The sequence below is a fragment of the Mauremys mutica genome, chromosome 1 (genome assembly GCF_020497125.1).
Source record: "Mauremys mutica isolate MM-2020 ecotype Southern chromosome 1, ASM2049712v1, whole genome shotgun sequence".
NCBI classification, from domain to species: Eukaryota; Metazoa; Chordata; order Testudines; family Geoemydidae; genus Mauremys; species Mauremys mutica.
In genome coordinates this window covers 301,423,237-301,444,964 of record NC_059072.1, presented here as the reverse complement: position 1 = coordinate 301,444,964, position 21,728 = coordinate 301,423,237, and the positions used below count along the sequence as shown (strand labels likewise).

Genomic DNA, 21,728 nt, shown 5'->3' with positions numbered 1-21,728 from the left:
TCCACACTTATTAATTAGTTGCAAAACTTGTTGATCACAGAAAGGGAATCACTCATCTATTACTTTCCATCCAAAGTTAGCTGTATCTTCATCCTGGAGTGACCTTCACAGATGTGGTTTGACCTTTTACCCCCTCTCTGAACGAACATTTCCCAACTAATTACAAAGTTCTTTTCACCTATTGTAAAATCTAACTAGATGTTCTGCTGTTGTTGGAAAGTCAGTTTATTTTAGGTAGAAATGACTGAGAAAAGAGTAAGTGACAGGAACATCTCAGGCTGAGATAAGTGTTGGCTGTATCACAAGTATAGATGAAGGTTAGATCTCATATGCAAAACTCCCATGGATAATGGTGAACCTGGTTTTGGATGGAAAGGTAGAGCAATAGAGGAGAATTTTTTCTCTGGGAACAAAGATGCTCTCTTCATTTTTTTGGTCCTTGATTTAATAAAACAGGCCTGTGAAACAGAGGAATGATGTGTGGACTAGTTGAAATGTGTGTGGGGAAGGGAGAGAAAGGTGTACACAGGAATTTTTTATTGTGTTAAAATGACCAATGATTCACCAGATTTCATAGATGCTCACTTGGTCATAATTACCAATATTGTCTCTTTGTGCTTAAACTGCTATAAACACATTAATAAATATTCTAACAATTAGAGGGGTTCAAACAATATATTTATTCAGCTAAAAAGTGTCCTAAAGAGTTCATTTTATCCATCTTTTAAAAAGGCAGCCAATAGGATAGTTTTATTGCTCTCATGTGGATAATTATGACCTATTCAGAGTTTAGGCTGCCTGTTGTACCTTTTGCTTTATGACCCATTTAATGTTATGGAGCACAAAATCTAGTTGGTTATTCAATAAAGAGTCCCTACCCTCCATCACAATTTCACTCTGCAACAGAAATAGCAATGAACATGATGCTTACATAGAGTGCTTCTGAGTCTATCGGGTAAACAGCCATTTATTTATTTAACAGAATACATATTAGGTATCATCCCAATGAATCAATCACTGTGTACACATGAGTTTTTAAATATCCTTCTTGTTTGCCTGAAAATTGGGAAGTGAAGAAAGTGTGTGTGTGTGCGTGCGTGCATGTTCCTAAACAAATTTTTAAAAAGCTAGGGTTGAGAGTACGTATCAGTACTTTAGGACAAAGTACCTTATATTTAGGGTTGATATTATCCAAAACAAGCACTATAAATTCAGAGTTAAGATTAAACCTAACCTGTTTGGATTCCTTTTAAGGCATGGAAATACACAGTTAAAGTACCCAAACAACTTTAACTCTGCCTTCTAGTGACACCTTTTAATAACCATATGATTATAAGAAGACATTTTAGTGTTTATGGTTCCAAATTAAACAAAACTTATTTTTAAAGACTTTTTTCCTGCTTTTCATCATGGTGTCTATAGAGCAGGGTTAAGATTGTTGGGTGTCTAGCAGTTGTTGAGATAATTAGGAACAAAAAGAAAGATCTGAAAGGATCTATTTTTTAAATTAATTTAACTCATAAGCTAATTAACAATGTACTTTCTAACAAATGTAAAATTCATTCTTACTCAAAGGGTAAGTGTTGTAATTTTGGGGGAGAGACTGTTATTTTTCATAAATGGTAAAGTAGTAGAATCCCTGAATGAAATGCAAAACTCAGCTTACTTTAGCTACAGAGCTACAACTGGTGTCTCCGTAATTTATACTTGTTTTTTAAAAAAAAACATTTCACAATGGATTACTGCAGACACATCCTTCATGTTCAGTTGCTATAGTTGCTCGTAGAGATAATGCAGTGTTTAATGCGGTGAGCTCTGTAGGTCCTAAGAAACCTTTTTTCAGCTTCTTTCTATTACCATGAGGGTATAAAAAATCACAGAACTGGACCTTACATTTAATTGATGCCACTAATTTCCAATTTATTGCTGTAGTTACTGTTTATTAATTTCTTTCATAGGATTTTATAATTTCATGGCAGTAAGTAAAACAGTCATATTTAATAATATGTAAGCAGTGACACATTTAAACAAGTAGTGTTGTGAATGTAATTCTGGACCTACTTCCAAACATATTTAGCTAGCTGAGACTCAATTAACACATGACAGAGTACCCCTTTCATAGATTGCCTGGCCAGTGTAGGTCTCCAAATTGCACATTACAGTATAGCATAAATTAAATAGCTGATTGGCACAAATGTAATACAAAAGACATCATTTCATTGTGGTTTTCAGTAAGTCATATCTGAGCTTTCTGAGCCTGTATGTCTACTTCACATTTGTATATATGAAGAGTGATGTAGTTTTCTTCTTTGTTAGTTTGTATCACTCCTAGTATTGGGAGTATCTATTGTAATCAGTAAGAGGAAACAAATATATATCAGTCCTGTAATACAGTGAGATGTTTAAAAAGCCAAAACGGTGTGATCGAGTCAGTTGGGGTCTTATCCTGTGAGTTGTGACAGGCCTTTAACTCCCTTAGAATTTGAGGGCCCGGGACAGCTTGTCCAGATCAACCTATTAACTTCATTGGAAATTGTGTCTTCATAGGGACTCAGGATCAGGCTTATATGCAGCATAGTAGAGGATGACAGTTCTGCTCTTTGTGGGTAGGAAACCCTGAAGAAGTACCTGGCCAAAGAGAGGCAGATAAAATGGAAAAATAAATCCATTTCTAGAGCATCAATCACTAACATGTAAAAAATACTAGACACACACAGAAGACATGCCATGGTCACTGCAGAGCTTGTGGTTGTGGTGGAAACCAGTCCTCACAGAAGGAAATCTTTAAAGAAAAATTTCAAAATATTTTCCAGCTACTCTGCTGTCATCCTTACATCATAGCTACAGCTCAAAAGACTTCTTGACTGAATTCATCTGTTGTTTCACTTAACTGTGATGTGCACAGCATACTATGCAAAATCTTAACAATAATGAATAAAGCTTTTCACTTGCCTACAGTTATAAGCATATAATGAAATGGCACAAGAAAATTTCAAGAAAAATTGAAATTTCACTATAGTTAAAACCTGACTAAAACAATCAAATTATTTAACTAGTTTGATAAAGGCATGCAATGAATTCAAAAGGAATCTAATCAGAAGGGATAGTTAGCACTTGAACTGGAAAATTATCCATGTATTTCTAACATGCCTAACTAGATCCTTCCCCTTCTTGCATCTTTCAATTTTCCTGACTCCAAATACATCTCCTGAGCCCCCAGTTGACTGCCTAACTTTTAACAGTCCATTACCTCAAGATGACTCCCAACCTTTGGCTGTATTTTGTTGAGGGGTGCTCTTAGCTCCCGCACACACACTGCTGCATTTCACCTAACTCTCCTTAGAACTCTCACACAGTGGAGGATCCAGTTAACCAAAGGACCCACAAATTTGATCTCTCCCATCATAAAAAATCCAGCTTTGATCCCATCTCCCTTCTCTTCTTCAGATTCATTGAGCGTGCAGTCTACCACCTTTGTCTTACATACACCTTTAATTTCATTCAAGATCCAGTCTAGTTTCCACTCCTACAGTCAATTGAAATGACTCTCACCAGTCTCTGAGGATCTCTATCTGCAACATTTCAGGACCTCCTCCTCGTCCTTGAAATATCAGCTGCTTTTGGTGTCATAGACTAATTCTTCTCAAAATTTTGACTTCCCTGACTCTGTTCTCTCCTGTTTCTTCTCCTTACCTCTAAGATTGCTTCTTCAGAGTTTCATTGGCAGGGGGATCCTCTTCCTCTCTCCCACTTACTGTGGAAGTCTCTCAAAGCTTTGTCATTGCTCACTTCCCCTTTCTTCCTCTCTGGATAGTGTCATTCACAATCATGGCTTTGACTATTATCTTTATGCTGATGACTCACAAATATACTCTGGACCTGTCTTCTTCCAGACAAATAAAATTCTCAGCCTGTCTTTCTGACTTCCCCTTATGGATGTCCAGCCATTAGTTGACCTTTAACATGACCAAAACTGAGCTCTTCATCTTCCCTGTAACCAGGTGTTCGCTTGCCCTCGCAACAAATTAGCCAGAGACCTCTTCTGAGTGCAATCACCAGTGCCTTTTTATTTTCAGTCAGCTCCACCACCTTCTATTTACAGTGTGCTCCAAACCAGCCACCTGAGGGACATCTTGTTTCTCCAGCCAGCAGGGATGCACTGGGCTGGGCTGGGCTGGGCTGGGCTGGGCTCGGCTCCGCCCCGCCCCGCCCTTTCCTTTCCTTTCCTTTCCTTACCCCCCCCCCGCCTGCCTTCCTTCCTTCCTGACGGCTTTATATAGCCCCCTGGCTAATAAAGCCCCAGGTGCTTCTCTTCCAGCAATTAGGCGTGGCATACTCAGCCAGCCACAATTAATACTTCTTAATTGGAGCTGGGCTAACAGGGGCCTGGCTCAGGACCTCCTGGCCAGCACCCTGTTAAATTCTCTCATAGCCTTCTCCTTCCTCCCTGTGTCTGTCAGACCTTAATATTCCAAGTTGCTCAAGTCCATAGTCGTGTTTTCATCTTTGATTCAGCCCTCCCTTTTGATCCATGTGTCCAGGCCACTGTAACAGTTTGGTGACCTGAAATACACATCTCTGTTGTTATATACCATACTAGCACTTTGAGTATTCCAAATATTTAAACAAAAACATCTGCTAATTAAATATAGAGAACTTAGTAAGGGCAAGTTGCTAAACTAAGACTAATTCTCGACCTCTCGCTCACTCTTTCTTTCTCACTTATTTTTTTGTTTTGTTTGTTTTCATTTTTTAACAAATAATAAGATAATATTGAATATTTTGCTGTGGTTAAGAGCAATAAGACAGATTGCTAATCAAAATAAGAGCAATGGTGGTGCCAAATTATTAGGAAAAGCTAATGTATTAATTAAATTACCACAGAGTGTAAGGATAGGTCTGCACTTGAAAAGTGGGTCGATACAGCTAATGCTGACAAAAAAGGGCTTTATAATTTTATTTTAATTTTAAAATTGTAAACACTAACTAGTACACAATTCTGTCTCAAACTATAACTTTCCAATAGTAATATGTCAAAAATGGCTGTCTTTCAAAATAATCACCACTTTGTGAACTTTGCTCAATGGAAAAATAAAATCCCAGCTGAATGTCACTAAATACAGCAAAATAAGCTCCATAAAGCTTCCCTTTGTAGGATTTTTGTTTATTTTTCAAAAGAGAAAGGGTCCATGAAGGCCAAAGTGCAGCGAATTTCCCATGTTTTTAGTTTCTTTTTAAAGAATAAATATTTTCATTACATCTTGTAAGGCCTACATTCATTTTTTTTTAAATAAACTCAGCAATTTTGGTGTACCTAGTGACTTTGGTATGTTTAAAATGCTAGTCAAGCAGTTACATTAAAAGGTACTGTTTATTTTATCCCTAAAGGCACCCACTTAAAAAAAAATTATACAGCCCATTGAAATAAGGACAAAACACTGTGGTGTGCTTTTGAAAGTCTGTTAGACTGATAGACTCATAGACTTTAAGGTCAGAATGGACCATTGTGATCATCTAGTCTGACCTCCTGCACAACGCAGACCACAGAATCTCACCCACCCACTCCTGTAACAAACCCCTAACCTATGTCTGAGTTATTGAAGTCCTCAAATCGTGGTTTAAAAACCTCCAGGTGCAGAGAATCCTCCAGCAAGTGACCTGTGCCCCACGCTGCAGAAGAAGGCAAAATGAGTATGCAAATATTAAATTAATTATATTTATCAGATTAGATCTTTATTTACCTTTATTTCACATTGATGACATGTTTCACAGAGGGTGTATTGTACCTTTATGAATTAATACAAATAATGTAAGGATGAAAAAAAAATATTCTTTGAACGTTTGCCAATACACTGTTTTTATAACATGTTTTCAGATCATAGGAATGTGTAGAATTCCTCTCAGTGTTGTGTTGAGCCTGCAGCACACAGTGAATTCAGGGATTAAATTATTCTGCAGCTCTGAAGGAAACCCTGCTAATGCCAGAGAACCTGTTTCTTAATGGACTGTAAAATAGTGTACTCTCAGAATGCATCAATTTTACAGTAAAATAAATGTAAAGTATGTATATGGGTGGGAGGAGTTCATTCATAGAAGCTTGATCAATGTTACTGACAGTTCTGTGTCATTATATTTCAAGTAACAGTAAATAGCATTAATTTATACAGAATTATTACTATAAAGAAAATGTATACATTAGGAATTGAGTCACTAGATGACTCAGAGGAGCGGTAATGGAGAGTGATTCTTTTACCTAAATGTCTCCAATTTGACGCTGTCATTACCATCAGACAGCTGTTTGGTATTTTGTATGTCCATTGAGCTGTGGACAAAGTTCAGCCCCCAGTGGACAGGTGTGCATATCAGAAAACCACCATTACAAACATCACCTTTGTTGGCTGTCTTGGCAGGGAGGCCAAGGATTAAATGAGTGTGTAACTTGAACTAATCTTTTATTTAAGAACAGGGTTCAAGCATGTTGGTAGAGAGATGCAGGAAATTTGCCAATTGTGAGTGAAGAGAGGAGGTTAGCCTTCAGGTCTTTGAAGCTGGCATCTTGAAACAGGTCACTGAGTTGTAGTTTTAACATATTACCTGGTTGAGGGGACCCCTCAGCTTCACCTCAGCCAACCAACACTTGTTAAAACTATTTCTTACCCTGTCTGTGTTCGGATTGTAAAAGTGTTAGTTATCACATTTTAAATAAACACTTTTTTTCCTAGTATGTACAAGTCCCAAGACTGCTCCGTGGTTTGGTTGGTTTGCAGTATTCCAAGAGTCTGTGCAGCTTTGACCTTTCTCCTCCCAGATATTTTTTTTTACATGTTTTGTATTTATTGGCCTATGAAATAATACATCTCTTGAGTTCACTCTTGGCCTATGGCTCCTAAGTAGGACACAATGTATTATCTTGCCATCAGGATGGTCATAGAATTCATGCTGGGTATAATAATAAGAGATATTTTCAACTTACTTTCTTTTTATTTTCACAGATAACCATTGAGAGAGACAGTGGTTTGGAAGTGAGCTCCCCTAAGCATGGAAAGACAGATCCAGACAACATGCCCCATGTTGGTGGAAACACCTGGGCTGGTGGAACAGGTTGGCATTCAATGTCTTCTCATGATTTGCATGAGTCTTTGAAGGATGTCTCAGATAACTTTGGTGACAGTTCTAAATTTCAAAAGTCTTTTATCATTAAATTATTTTCCTGCTGGCAGTTTTTAATCCACACTGAATGCATTTTGTGGAAGGCAAAAAGTTCTTCAGAATAAACATAGATACCCAGGACCAGGCAAGTAGATATTAGAAATCATTATTTCTTACATTTGATTAAGGTTGTTAATATCTGATTCCATCCATACAAAGAGTTCAGTGTCTCCTAATTCTGAATGATATGACAACAGTCACACTGAACACAGTAGTGAAAACCATAGGCGTACAATCAACAAATTCTGGAGTTACACTGTTAGTTTACAGTAACCAAAGTTAATAGTTTTAAGGGCTAATAGTTTTGAAGACTTAAAGTAGGAGTTAAGTGGAGTGTAAGCTCTCTGCACAGGGGTGAATTTCACCTTTGAAGAATAAAGGGCCTTATTTGATCACAAAACAGTATAAAACTGGAGTCAGAATTCTGCTTTACCATGGTATTACTTCACTTTTGAAAGTACACGGTTATTTGCAGATGCAAATAAAGTATTTTCTGTGGGACTCATGGAAACTTTTTACAAATTTTTACATGCATTGGGGTGATAGTGGAGGTTTTAAAAGAGGAAGATTTATGTGATAGTTATGACATATTCTTGATTTGCATATCATCTGTTCTAGGTGGGAGAGACACAGCAGGGCTGGGTGGCAAAGGTGGGCCCTATAGACTGGATGCTGGCCACAAAGTTTACCAGATATCTCAGGCTGAGAAAGATGCTGTTCCTGAGGAGGTGAAGAGAGCTGCAAGGGAGATGGGTGAAAAGGCCTTTAAACAGAGGTTAGTGTTCAGATTTTATTTCGGCCTCCATTTTGCCCTCCCCCCAACCCCCTCACCTTGCCAAGAAGAATAGCTGTATGGAAGAATTATAACAAAGATGGCTGAAATTGTTTAGATGAAATTACAATAATCACAGAAGAGCTCTGTATAAGCTCGAAAGCTTGTCTCTCTCACCAATAGAAGTTGGTCCAATAACAGATACCACTTCACCCACCTTGACTCTCTAAAATCCTGGGATCAACATGGCTACAATACTGCATACAGTAATCACAGCTGTTTAACAGTACACCTCCATACTGTTTAACAGTTTAAAACAGTAAGTGAAGAAAACTATATCTAATTGAAACCACACCGTTAAAATGATAGGGTGATTTGTGTGGGCAGTTTGTAATTACCTGAGTGAGAATTTGGCCAGGTCATTGATGAAAAATGTCATAATCATATACAAATTCCCATTTAAATTATGAAGAATTCAGATTATATACAGATGGTAAAAATACACCACTGTAAACCTTCAGTATCCAGCAAACATTCCCTTTAAACTGCTTTGAAAATGATCCTTTAAAAGCAAAATGCCTTATTTTTAAAGGATCTAGGGCCAAGTCTTTGGCACACATAAATTGTCATAACTCAGAAAACATTCTTAAGAGGACCAGAGTTCTTGCCAGAATTAGCATGGTGTGTAGTGTCTTTTAGATGCACACTCTGCCAGGTTCTAAGACCGTGCATAGAAATTCAGCACTTTTCTGCTGACTCGCCACTGGTGTCAAACTGTGGTACATTGCATAAAGATGCAGAGTTCTTCTGCTGACTCATATTGGCAGCCAGACCAAGTGGGTTCTATTATTTCCTGCCCAGGCTATAAGACAGTTTGAGAGTGTCGCTGAGACAGAGGGAACTACTAGATGGAGAGTAAAATCCTAGAAACAACCCAGTTCTGGATCTGGACTCCATCAGGAACTGACATTTGCTGTTGTTTAAGCAGGGTGGGAATGCCACTTGCTTATGCAGATATATTTTTTAAATGTATTATTGTTTTTCTTGGGGGTATTAAATGAAGAATGTGCACTGCACTGTTGAATCACTAGATTTTTGTTTAATTAACAATTTAGCTCTTTAACACTCAGCTCAAAACTTTATTTTCAGCAGTATTTTATTACCAAATTGCCTGTAGTGTTCTATGATCATCAAAGGGGTTGACAATTAATTCAAAGCAGTTAACACAAAGAAAAATAAATGCTGTATGAGAACTGCACAGAAAATGATCATGGAAAACAAAAGGAATTTGAGAGAGTCCAACGGAGGGCAACAAAAGTGATTAGGGGTTCAAGTCCTTCCTTGGGACAACACATCAGCAATAATATTTGCATTCCCCTTCATGTGAATTACTTCCATAACTATGGAGGGTTAGACTCCATAACAACCTGGCATTAGAACCTTTCATATGATTGAACCAAGCAAGCGATCCGTATACGGTAAAGTGCCACCCGTACAGATCTTCTTCTTCCATACATACTCCTACGAGCCCACATAGTTGCAATAGTTACATAATTCTTTTCCCTAGGGAGCAGTTTTGTACTCAGCTGTGCAACTGGATGTCTCTCTTCCTAAGCATTAGTCTGCGTCAACACAGTGTCTGAGGTATCTGTGAAGACCATGAAGGGTTTGTCAAAGTTTGGGTTTACCAGCACTGGATCTTTGCTTAGGGTTTCCTTCAGTTCACAGAAAGCTTTGTTTGTTTGACATTGTTTCATCCAGACTACTTTGTCTGGCTTACCCTTTTCTGATTCAATGATAGAAGCAGCTAGAGAGTTAAAATTGGGTACAAATCTTCTGTAAAACCCCACCATCCCAATAAAGGAGTGGGCCTGTTTTGTTGTTGTTGTTTTTTGAGAGCGGGTCAGCAGCATGATTCACTGTTTATATGTAATTATCTGAAAGGACTACTTAAATATAGTGCAGCCTGTTTAGCGGTTCTGAGTGGGAGGCTAGGATTTAAAATTATCACTCCTGAAATTTCCTGGCTGAACACTACTGGCTATGGAAAACATGCCAAATTACTGACATTATCAGTTGAATAAAAGTTGCCTCCGTTTATTCTGCTACCCTCCACACCAACTTCAACTTCTAAAATCCCGAGAGTTCCTCACACCTTACAAGAGATTTTTTCAGAAAGCTGATACAACCTGTCATATTATTTCCAGATTTCATCAACTAAAATAACACATGGTGCATTTTATGTGTAATGTGATCATACTATTCAGTCAGACCTGTAAGCACAATGTGTTTTTTGAGCTCTCAAAGATCAGACAACTTATGCAAAACCTCAGATATTGCATAGCTCTTTTGTTGAACTGTTTTTAATTCTAAACTAAGCACTGTGATTTTCTTATTAATCTTGCAGTATAATCCCCCTCTGTAGGGAGAGGATAAATGGTACAGCCCCACTGTAACTGTAGACATCAAACTAATAGACTGCAGTCTGCTGATTGTATCATTTTTCATTTAGCATCCACCTTGACATTTGAGACAAACCTTTGTAAATATTTGGAGGGACATGTGAATGTTATCAGTAGTGTAATCAAGCTACTTCTGGCAGGCAGACTTTCCTAGTGGATGGTCACGGTTGTGATAATTGAGTCTATAAATTTACTCTCATTGTGAGCTCAACTGTAAAACGTATGTGAAAGTTCACAAGATGTCACAATAACCTATACTAACTAATGTTGATGGGGAAAAATACAAAAAGGAGATAGAAAAGTTGAATTAGTCTAAACAAAAGGGCCTACTCATATTGTTCAAGGACTGTTTAATTCATTGTTGGTAAAAACAGAATATGTGGAACTGGAAATTAATGAACCAGAATTGGTGTGTCAGATATTATGCTTAATTGGTGGACAAAATAATGAGGGGATGGGCTGTTCCACTCACTATTCCCTTTGTGGGTTCTTAAAGAAAGACTTTGGGTGGGTGGAATAGAGAAGAACCAGACGGAGGCTACTAGAGCGAGCTTCTCTATCATAGCTGCCTCCCCCACCATGTCCTGAAACCCTAGACCAGCTTTGTCCTAATTCTGAGGTGTCCTGACAAAACTGAGGCAGAGAGAGGATGTCCAGATGACATCACCACCCGTACCAGCTCCAGCTGAATCCCAAACCCACCTGAGGTGAAACAGGATCTATCAGACTTTAGCAGCACCCACAGCAACAAACAGCTCCAGCTCATGTCAACTAACTTCTTCTCTTTTCCTCAAAAGGACAGATTTACCATCTTCGGTACCATCTTAGAGACCCTCAAACGGGATTTTTTTCCTTCTAAAACTCTCTCCGGATAAAGGAAGATGGAACAAGGATTTAACACTATTTAATGTTGGACAGTTATGTTCACACCTTGGCCCATTTATTCCATCTAAATTAATGCAATTTAATGGGACTCTCTCAGAAGATGGCACTTCGGCAAACAAGCAATTATTTTCAAAGTTAGTTTCAAACAAAACTTTGTTTTAAAATTTTGTATGTTTAATTTAAGATTTGAATCCAGCTGAATCCCAGCTGTGTCCCAAACACCACCTGAGATGAAACGGTATTTGACTTTAAAACAGCAGTAACAACCACAGCTGTAGTTCATCTCAACTAACTTCTCTTTTCCTCAGAAGGATAGTTTTTACCTTCCAAGAGACTCTCAAACAGTGGGAATTTTCCTTCTAAAATCTCTCTCCAGCTGAAGGGAAAGGGAGCAAGAATTGTTGTTAAAATGAAAGCCTTACTTAATACTTCACATTTCAAAGGTTAAAAGGATTTTTAATAGTATGTTTGCCATTATACTGAGCAGGCTGAGGTCTCTGTATACCAAACTTCAGACCTTTAACACTGTTTAATGTTGGATGGATTATGTTAACACTTTAGGCCCATTTATTGTATTTAAATTCATACAACAGCACATAGACTACTATAGTAAAACCTGATCTTTAGTTTAATATTTAGGAGGTACATTTTTTCTGTGGTGTGAAGGTATTAAACTCAGATTGGAGGAGTCACCAAGGTAAATGCCAGTGCGCAATATTGTTTGCTGTAGCTGTTTTGGTCCCAGGATATGAGAGAGACAAGATAACTCTGCTACACACTAAAAACCCTGGACTCAGCAGAGACTGGTTTTATGGCTCATCGCAACACCACACATCCCCTCGTCTCCAATAACTGCCTACTTCATTTTAAGTGGTCTCTTTCAGCATATATGAGCCCCTTATGCTTTACAATCTGTCCCAACTTGTATTTAGCTTAGACACTCTGGTTACCTTCCCCACACCTGAACAAGAGCTCTGTGAAGCTTAAAAGCTTATCCCTTCTAACAGCAGAAGTTGGTCCAATAAAAGATTTTACCTCACCTGTTTTGTCTCATTGCACAATGTTGAGAATTTGCCTCTTCCCAGCTATGGTGCTGTAATAATCTTCTGTAATGGCTGTCTCACAAAGTGTGTAATTCGGTGTAGAAAAACATTAAGATCATAGTAAAGAAAACAGAGTTGTAATCTTTATGTTTCAACATTATTCATTAAGGGACTGATCCAGCTCCCACTGAAGGCAATGGGAGTCCTTCTATTGCTTTCACTGCGAGTTGGATTCGGCCCTAATGCATCTGTAGAATTCATGTTACCATATAATATGCTTGAGGCAAGTATCTTGTAATAGCAAATTAAGTTTTACCTCGCCTAGTCTATCTGCAGTTTTTGTACTACGTTAACTATATCTGTATAAAAACCAATATTGTTAAAGCAGTGCAGCCTCATGCAGTGGATGCAGTTGTACTGGTGTACTTTTATTGGAAATAAGCTATACAGATATAAACACCTTTGTACCAGTATAACTGCATCCACAGTAGGGCATTGCACTGCTTTCACTGTATTTGCTTAGAAACAGATAAAGCGGCAGAACATCTGTGTGCAGATCAGCCCTACAGGGAATGGTATAAAATATATATACCAGTATCAGCAGCTCAGAAATAATTCTCTATTTTAGACCTCCTAACAACACTGAGCTCTGTGTTCTGTCTTCTTTGTTCAGGACAATTCTTTTAAACAATTGTTCAAAACTTTACGTTTGTTCTGAGGTTTCTTTGTTTTATAGAGGGGGTTTAAAGGTACTAACTAGTTATAGGTGTATCAGGACAGACTTGCAGAGCACTACTTGACCTTATCTTTGTGTTAAATGTTGGTTATCCAGAATGTTTACAATGCATTGCAAATGAGATAAAAAATACACACCCTAACAACTCCCTTTATGTACATATAGCAACACCTGAGCCAGCAAACGCTTGTGTAATTTTATCACAGTTGTTAAAATATATGACTTGCAGCCTAGTTGCTAAAACAAAAGGATCTGAGACTGCTAAAGGATTAATACCCTCAATACATTTTAAATGTGATGTAGGCTTTGTGGACATCAGTTATTAACTATCTCTTCAGAAGTCAATAAAAGCAGTTGCTATTCCTCAAAGTCTGTCCATTCTTGTTTGAGCTTAGCCGTTATCAACAAATAAATTTACCCCTGCCTGTAGAAATGGATTAGATGCTTTTTTGCATGATTCCATTCTTAATTTTTAAGCCTCTTGCTTCAGATTAAAGGAGATCCAGATGAGTGAATATGATGCATCTACTTACGAAAGGTTCTCTGGAGCTGTCCGAAGACAAGTTCAGTCTCTCCGAATCATCCTAGACAATCTGCAGGTAACACTTGATTTATTGGTAAACGGAACTGTCAACTCACTAGATTAGGGCCAAAATATTACCAACTGTTCTTTAACATTATATCACTATTTGATTAATAATATATTTGGGAGTCGAGAGAAATTCAGATCCTACATACAATTAGGGCAAACACAGGAATATGTGACCATTTCAAAAGCGGCATTAAAGTGGACCTGTATTCTGGCCAACCCAACAATCAGTATTCCCACACAGCTCACCATAGGGATAACTTGTTTAGGAGCACAATTAAACCGAGTGAGAAAAGAAACATTAGGGGATGAGGAGGTTGTGTGTGACAGTGCATGGATCCCATTCCGTGTCCCTGATTCTGTCTTGGAGCCCCCCTGTGGCTCAGAAGTGTGAACAAGGCAGATTTTCATAGGGGGCCCATGACTCCTGCCTGGTCATAGCTTTTCAGGCATCCAACGGTGTGTAGCAGAAAGCTTCAATTTATAAAGCTTAAATTTGACTCAGTTTAAAAAGAACCTCTCATTGGCACATTTAAAAATAAAAATAGCTGCTCTCTTTATGTAGGATATAACCAACAAGAACGTTTGTCCTTTATTGCCTTTGTTTGCTGTATCATCAGTTAATTAACCATAGAACTGTGCTAGCTTCCAGCAATGCTGGTACACAAACACTGTAAACAAAAACAAGTATATTAACTTCAAGATAAAAGTGAAGAAAGTGGGGAAAAGGAAAGAATTTTTACATTTTTAATGGGAGTGGGTGGGGCTATCAGTAGAGATGAGAAAACATAGAACTAGTAAAATTATCAGGCAGACATTCCTTATTTCAGGAATATAAAGTCAGTGGTGCATTTAAAAGTGGTGTCACTTTTAGGTCAAATTTTACTGTGTAATTATGGTTTTGAAAAGTAAGCTCCTTAAAAATCCTCGATCACTTTCTAACTTTGGGAGGTATTATAAACTGCAATAACTAGACATACAAATTCATAACTTTTCAAATTACATTTGAAATAAAGGCAAATTTAAACTTACTATGATTGAATGATGTGCGCACATTGATTATATTATTCAGACCCTAATATTTGTTTACTTGTCTCTTGCTTTATCATCAATCCTTTAAAGACATCATTTTATTGACATAAAAACAACCAAAAATCATTATGGAAAAATTGTTTTTTTCCTTAAGAGTTTTCAGGCACAGTTTTCTCTTTCTATTTTAACAGCATCACATGCATTTGCAAAATACATTAAAAACACTTCTGGGTGTTTTTGTTTTGTTTTTACTGTGTAGATGGAATGGGAACTGTATGCAATTCTATGTGGAAGGGATAGTCATTGAATATTCTAAATAATTTAGCAGTATTTTAGAGAAGAAACTAGTTCAAATTTAGCAGGAAAAGAACAATGTCAACTCAGTTTTCCCTTAAGATATTTACAACTCAAATACTTTTAATTAATGCATAATCAGAATAGCAAATATACTTCAAGAAGACGCTGTCATCACTTGAAACACATCTCTGAAAATGACATTTGTTAGTCTTAAAGGTGCCACAGGACACTCTGTTGCTTTTTTACAGATCCAGACTAACATGGCTACCTCTCTCATACTGGGATAGCTCAGTGGTTTGAGCATTGGCCTCCTAAACCTAGGGTTGTGAGTTCAGTCCTTCAGAAGGCCAGTTGGGGATTGGTCCTGCTTTAAGCAAGGGGTTGGACTAAATGACCTGAGGTCCCTTCCAACCCTAATAATCTATTATACCATCCCCTCCATAAACTTATCAAGCTTAGTCTTCAAGCCAGATATGTCTTTTGCCTCCAGTGCTCCCCTTGGAAGTCTATTCCAGAACTTCACTCCTCTGATGGTAAGAAACCTTCGTCTAATATCAAGTCTAAACTTCCTGATGGCCAGTTTATATCCATTTGTTCTTGTGTACACATTGGTACTGAACTTAAATAATTCCTTTTCCTCCCTGGTATTTATCCCTCTGATATATTTATAGAGAGCAATCGTATCTTCTCTCAGCCGTCTTTTGGTTAGGCTAAACAAGCCAAGCTCTTTGAGTCTCCTTTCATAAGACAGGTTTTCCTTTCCTTGGATCATCCTAGTAGCCCTTCTCTGTATCCGTTGCAATTTGAATTCATCTTTCTTAAACATGGGAGAATTGCACATAGTATTCCAGATGAGGTCTCACCAGTGCCTTGTATAACGGTACTAACACCTCCTTATCTGTACTGGAAATACCTCGCCTGATGCATCCCAAGACCACATTAGCTTTTTTCACAGCCATAATCACAATGGCGGCTCATAGTCATCCTGTGATCAACCAGTATTCCGAGGTCCTTCTCCTCCTCTGTTACTTCCAACTGATGCATTCTCAGCTTATAACAAAAATTCTTGTTATTAATCCCTAAATGAATGACCTTGCACATTTTACTATTAAATTTCATCCTATTACTATTACTCCAGTTTACAAGGTCATCCAGATCTTCCTGTATGATATCCCGGTCCTTCTCTGTATTGGCAATACCTCCCAGCTTTGTGTCTTCCGCATTAGACAGGGTTCTCCTTCAGTGTAGGTATTTTTACATAATACTGTTGAGTTTTGCCTCTGTTTTAGTCATCCAAGACATTTTCTCACAGTACCTGGATGGAAAACACTTCTGTTGTGCCTGTCCCTCTTGCTCTATGGATTTCCGCATAGATTCATTTGTGTACCATTTTCCAATATATTTGCAATTAAAATGCAAAGATTACACGGTCCGTATTTCAAATTCTGTATGTGAAAAGGCTTAGAAGTGACAAAAATTGTGGGGAAAAATATATTCTTTGTCAGCAATAATTAGTCTCTCAGCAAGAGATACCCAGCATTTATGAAAATGTGTTCGGATTTCACCAACTTGTGCCAGAGCTGTCAGATAATTACAAAGAAAACCCATATTTGTGTCATGTTCTGTATCTCTTAAACAGTGTAAAATGTGCCAGCAACACTGAATGAATTAAGGATGCTTTTCTCTTGTAGGCCAAGGGTAAGGAAAGACAATGGCTGAGACACCAAGCTATTGGAGAGCTAGATGATGCCAAAATAATTGATGGACTAACAGGAGAAAAAGCCATTTATAAACGACGGGGAGAGCTTGAGCCAGAAGTGAGTATTCCATAAATAATGGGTGCAGCTAGCAAGTTTTCTAGTTGCTTGAGCTTCATTATGCTAGCCTAGTAAAGATGGTTAACAAGTTCAAATAAAATTAAATGACTATCGCATGTCTTTCCTCACTAACACACTTTATCATACTATAAGAAAACTTTCAACACTCAGGTTTTTGGATTTGCAAATTAACAATTCTGATATAAAATTTAATGAGAAAATGAGTGAATAATTAAAACCTAAATAAAAACTTTTAAAAATCTACTATTTTATGACTACTCATAATTTTGGACCATCGTCAGAAAAAAATTTTGTTAGAATTATATGAGTCATTGAAAAAGAAACCAGTTGACACACACTAACAAATCAGCTTTAAGGCTAGTTGTCTAAATCAGTGGTTCTCAAAGCCGGTCCGCCGCTTGTTCAAGGAAAGTCCCTGGCGGGCCGGGCTGGTTTGTTTACCTGCTGCGTCCACAGGTTTGGCCGATCGCAGCTCTCACTGGCTGCGGTTCACCACTCCAGGCCAGTGGGGGCTGCGGAAGTGACGCGGGCTGAGGGATGTGCTGGCCACCCTTCCCGCAGCCCCGAGCCGCAATCAGCCGAACCTGTGTATGCGGCAGGTAAACACACCAGCCCGGCTCACCAGGGGCTTTCCCTGAACAAGCGGCAGACCAGCTTTGAAAACAAGATCATCATTATATTGTAATAGCCAGATTTAATATAGCAGATTTTTAATTTTAATATTTAATGTTTACACATGAAGGAATTTTATTTTGCAAACAATCATTTAGAATAGCTTTCTTCTCAGTAGCTAAATACATATTTGATACAACTCTCTCTAATTTATTTTTCATATTACATGGTCTCACTATTTGTTGTTTTGAACAGCTTATGCAGCCTAGCCATCCTACATCAGAGCTCAGTAAGGGAAAAGCTATAATATCCTAATTTACAGTACTGTTCAAAGTGCTGGTTTTGTGTTTTTCAATACATTATAAAAAGAGCTTACCCAGTGAAAATGCTAAGAAGGCAATTTTACATTTTGAATTAAAAATATATAAACATGGGCTTCAATGGGATTGGGGAGGGGGGAGTTGATATTGCAGTCATTTGCATTAATAATAAAAAGAAGAAACTCAACTAAAAATTCTCAAATGGTCGCTGAATGAAAGAGAAATATTTGGAAATCAGTTACAGATAAACATTTTAAATATTTGGTTTTTTGCCAAACCATCTTTTAATAGCCTTTCATTTGAATCCAGACTTGTCTCATTGCAGATGGGATAAAATACCTTTCCAGAACCTAGTATGCCAGAAATTGTTATAACAGACATTTAAGGGGGAGGGGGCAGAGGAAAGCTTTACAGTCAGAATGTACAAAATTGAGGCGTTAATCAGAAAAAGACTTCACACATTTTTAGAAAGATATTAACTTCAGCAGACAAACTTTACAATCTTATACAAGTCCCCTTTAGTACCATAATTCAAGGAGGCATTACCCTTATGACTCTTGGCAAAAAGTGGAAATTTGAGATTCCTTTTATTGTAATAAAATGTTGTTAATTAGAAATCTAGCAACAAAGGTATTTTCCCTATAAATGTGTGGAATGATCATATTTTGTTTCCAGTCATTGAGTATATAAAACAGAGAAAGAGAGAGAGACTGGATTCAGGTATCTAAAATAAGTTTTTCTCAACTATTAATCAGAAAAATTCAAATAAGTTCACCTTTTTTAAAATAATCTGAACTTGCTAGAGAGAGCTTGCCTGCTAGGACAGAGTATTTGTTCTCTAGTGTTTTGAAAAAGTGTGTGATAACTCCTTTTACAGTGTTCTGTTCTTATCAAAACTGGAACTTTCCCATTCATAAAGCTCTTTCTGGTACTTTTCTCTCGCAGCTTGGTAGCCCTCAGCAGAAGCCTAAGCGTTTGCGCCTGGTAGTGGATGTGTCTGGCAGCATGTACCGCTTTAACGGGGTAGATGGTCGACTGGAGCGTTCCATGGAGGCTGTCTGCATGGTCATGGAAGCTTTTGAGAATTATGAGCACAAGTTTAAGGTAACTATAGCTGGGCCAGGAGTTTAGTGGTAATGACTACTTGCACAGGCTGTGTATAGGCAGTGGAAAAAAGTATTTCATTACTCTGTCTAGCCAGAGTATTATTCATCCATGTAAGGAAATATAGACTTAATTAAATCTGTTGCTAACAGCCTGAAAATAATACCAGTCCATGGATAGGAAGCATTGAACACTATGAGTGCAGATTATGATTCAGTTTATGAAATATGTTTTTTTTAAATAGAAATATTAAAGCCTATAAAACACAGGCACCATGAGCTCAATGCACACACAAGCATGACTAGCCTTTGTGTGACCAGAGCTCAAACACTCATGCATACATACTGGAAGAAGAACCAGGTCCTTCCCCTCTGCTACACTCACCATTATTCCCCATCCTGCTCTGATGATCTGAACAAAGGAAAAGTGTCCATTTCTCACACTGACCGGTATAAGACCCAAACCTCATTTCAGATAACCCATAAAGGAAATAAAAATTAGCTATATGCCCTCCTCCCTTTTTCTTCTCCGTGATATATAAATATGGTCTAAAACGTATTCTTAACCTTAGAAATAAGGATGCTAGGTCTGGAGTTCCCTGTTTTGCTGGAGGTCATTCTTGGAGAACCAAAGCATGAGAACTCAGCCCTTAGTTGAAAGGGTGTAGGTGTCAGATATTTAGTGAAGACCTTTCTTCCAGCTATTCAGGCATATGACTTAAAGTAGGTGTTAATCAAAACAAAATATGAAAAGTTTAAACAGAATGAATAAAAATCCTGTCCTTATCTCAGCCAATCCATTTTTATTTACATATTGGCTTGGCAGAATTCAATCTTTTTTAAATTTTGACAGATTCGGTGTTTATTTTTATGCATTTTTTCTATTTTTATCTATTTAAATTTTCACAGTTCTGGGAAGTTATGGGTGTCAGAAAATAGGGGGATCAGACAATAATTATTTATGACAGACATTGAGATTTGAGAAAGTAAAGCTTTATAACTATTAAAACACAAATTGTCAACATCACATGTCAAAATATAAAATGTAAATATCCTTAAATCAAACTCTAATAAGTTCTCAAACAGCATTTTTCTTATTTTGCCCATCCGTAAATTTCAGTTACGATCAAAGGAAATAATGTGCCCTGGGTTTGTGAGCGTATGGTGAAATTGACATTTACTGACATTTACCAATAAAAATCGACTGGAATATTTTGTCAGTTCTGGTGTCCACACTTCCAAAAGGATGTTGAAAAATAAGAAAGGATTCAGAAAAGAGCTACAAGAATGAGTACAGGGTCTGGAGAATGTGCCTGATAGTGAAAGATTTTAGAAGCTCAATCATTTTATCCAAAAGAAGTTTAAGAGATCTATATAGAGAAGAGATTTCTGATAGTAGATGGCTCATTAGCATCAGCTTGCAACCATTGGATCTTGTTACACCTTTTTCTAATAGATTAGGCAAATTCAGACTACAAATAAGGTGCACATTTTTACGAGTGAGAGCAATAAACCATTGAAACAACTTCCCAAGGCATATGGTGGATTCTCTATCACCTGAAGTCTAGATTCAAAGGCTGGATGTCTTTCTAAAACAGAGGCTGTAGCTCAAACAGAAATAATGGTGACTTGATGCAGTAATTACTGGACAAGGTTTTATTGCTTCTATTATGCAAGAAGTCCGACTAGATGATTGCAATGCTCTCTTTTGGCCTTAAAAATCTCAAATTCCTCTGAGTGGGTTACAGATCATCACATCGTATTCAGAAATAATTTCAGTTGGCTGGGCATGTCACCTAATGCATAGGCCGAACCCCACATTTGGCCATATAAGTAGTTAAAAGTGTAGTTAATTGTAGTATTTGTCACACTTTTAACAACCAACTTAAGGGTTCTAAAAACAGTCCTACAAAAATGGAACACGATTATTAGTTGTGAAAATTGCCACTCTTGTAAAGAACTGAAAGGCTCGTTTTATACTTAACATAATAGCGGTGGATAAGATATTGGAAATTTGTGGCACACCAGGGAGGCATTCTCCTCTTCCATTATGTCTGCTGCACTTGAGTTGGACCTTAGCTCAGTTCTCCCATGCATCAGATCTCTGTTCAGTACAGGAGAATGGAAGAGCTGTCTGGGAGCTAGATATAGCTCCCTGATTCTGCATCAACTGGACCCATCTTGAATTAGAGCATCCTAGGTGATGTTCTTATCCGGGGCCAAGTGAGATATTATTCTTTCTCCATTTCTCTCTCTGCTGCTTCATAAAGACTAGACACAATTGGAGCATACGGTCCGCAGAAGAGCAGTGTCATCACCAGTGCGGTTCTCTATAAAGTTGGCAATGAGGGGATATGGCCTCGCATTGCACTGACCAGCAGAGTTGACCCAAGTTGTCAATGGGGGAGTCCTGGACCCATGAAATTGTAGGGCAGTGGGTGCACCCAGCCACAGTTGCTCTCAGAGCACCTGTGCTTCCCCCATACATTACTATCCTTTTTTCTCCCTTCCATGAGACAAAGGCTTCCTTGTTATCAGACTAGTCTTTAGAGTATTTGGGAATTGTAGCCTGACTTACTGATTACATGATAAATGAAGTAGACACACAGTTTTTCCCTCTGCTACTTTACTTATCTAGGGGCAAGAGTTAAATGGCCCTGATTCTCTTCTCTTCTCTCTTATCCCTCCACCTTTCCCCATGCCCTTCCAATAACTTGGTTTGACAGAATTTGTTGACCTTCGGAGATACTTGCTGATACCTCTTCCTGTTGTAGACTAATGCAATGGTTTTCAAACCTGTGGTCCCTGAGGGTTCACAGACTATGTCTAA

General features: G+C 37.9%; 1 protein-coding gene across 1 annotated transcript in view; it reads left to right on the top strand.

Moving 5' to 3' along the window:
- Window positions 1-21,728, top strand: part of VWA8 (von Willebrand factor A domain containing 8) — a 282,235-nt gene that overhangs the window by 246,286 nt on the left and 14,221 nt on the right. Inside the window, exons 38-42 of the mRNA XM_045012690.1 lie at window positions 6,993-7,101; window positions 7,828-7,984; window positions 13,598-13,706; window positions 16,717-16,842; window positions 18,741-18,899. Coding sequence (XP_044868625.1) covers window positions 6,993-7,101; window positions 7,828-7,984; window positions 13,598-13,706; window positions 16,717-16,842; window positions 18,741-18,899 — 660 coding nt within the window. The remainder of the gene's footprint in view (window positions 1-6,992; window positions 7,102-7,827; window positions 7,985-13,597; window positions 13,707-16,716; window positions 16,843-18,740; window positions 18,900-21,728) is intronic.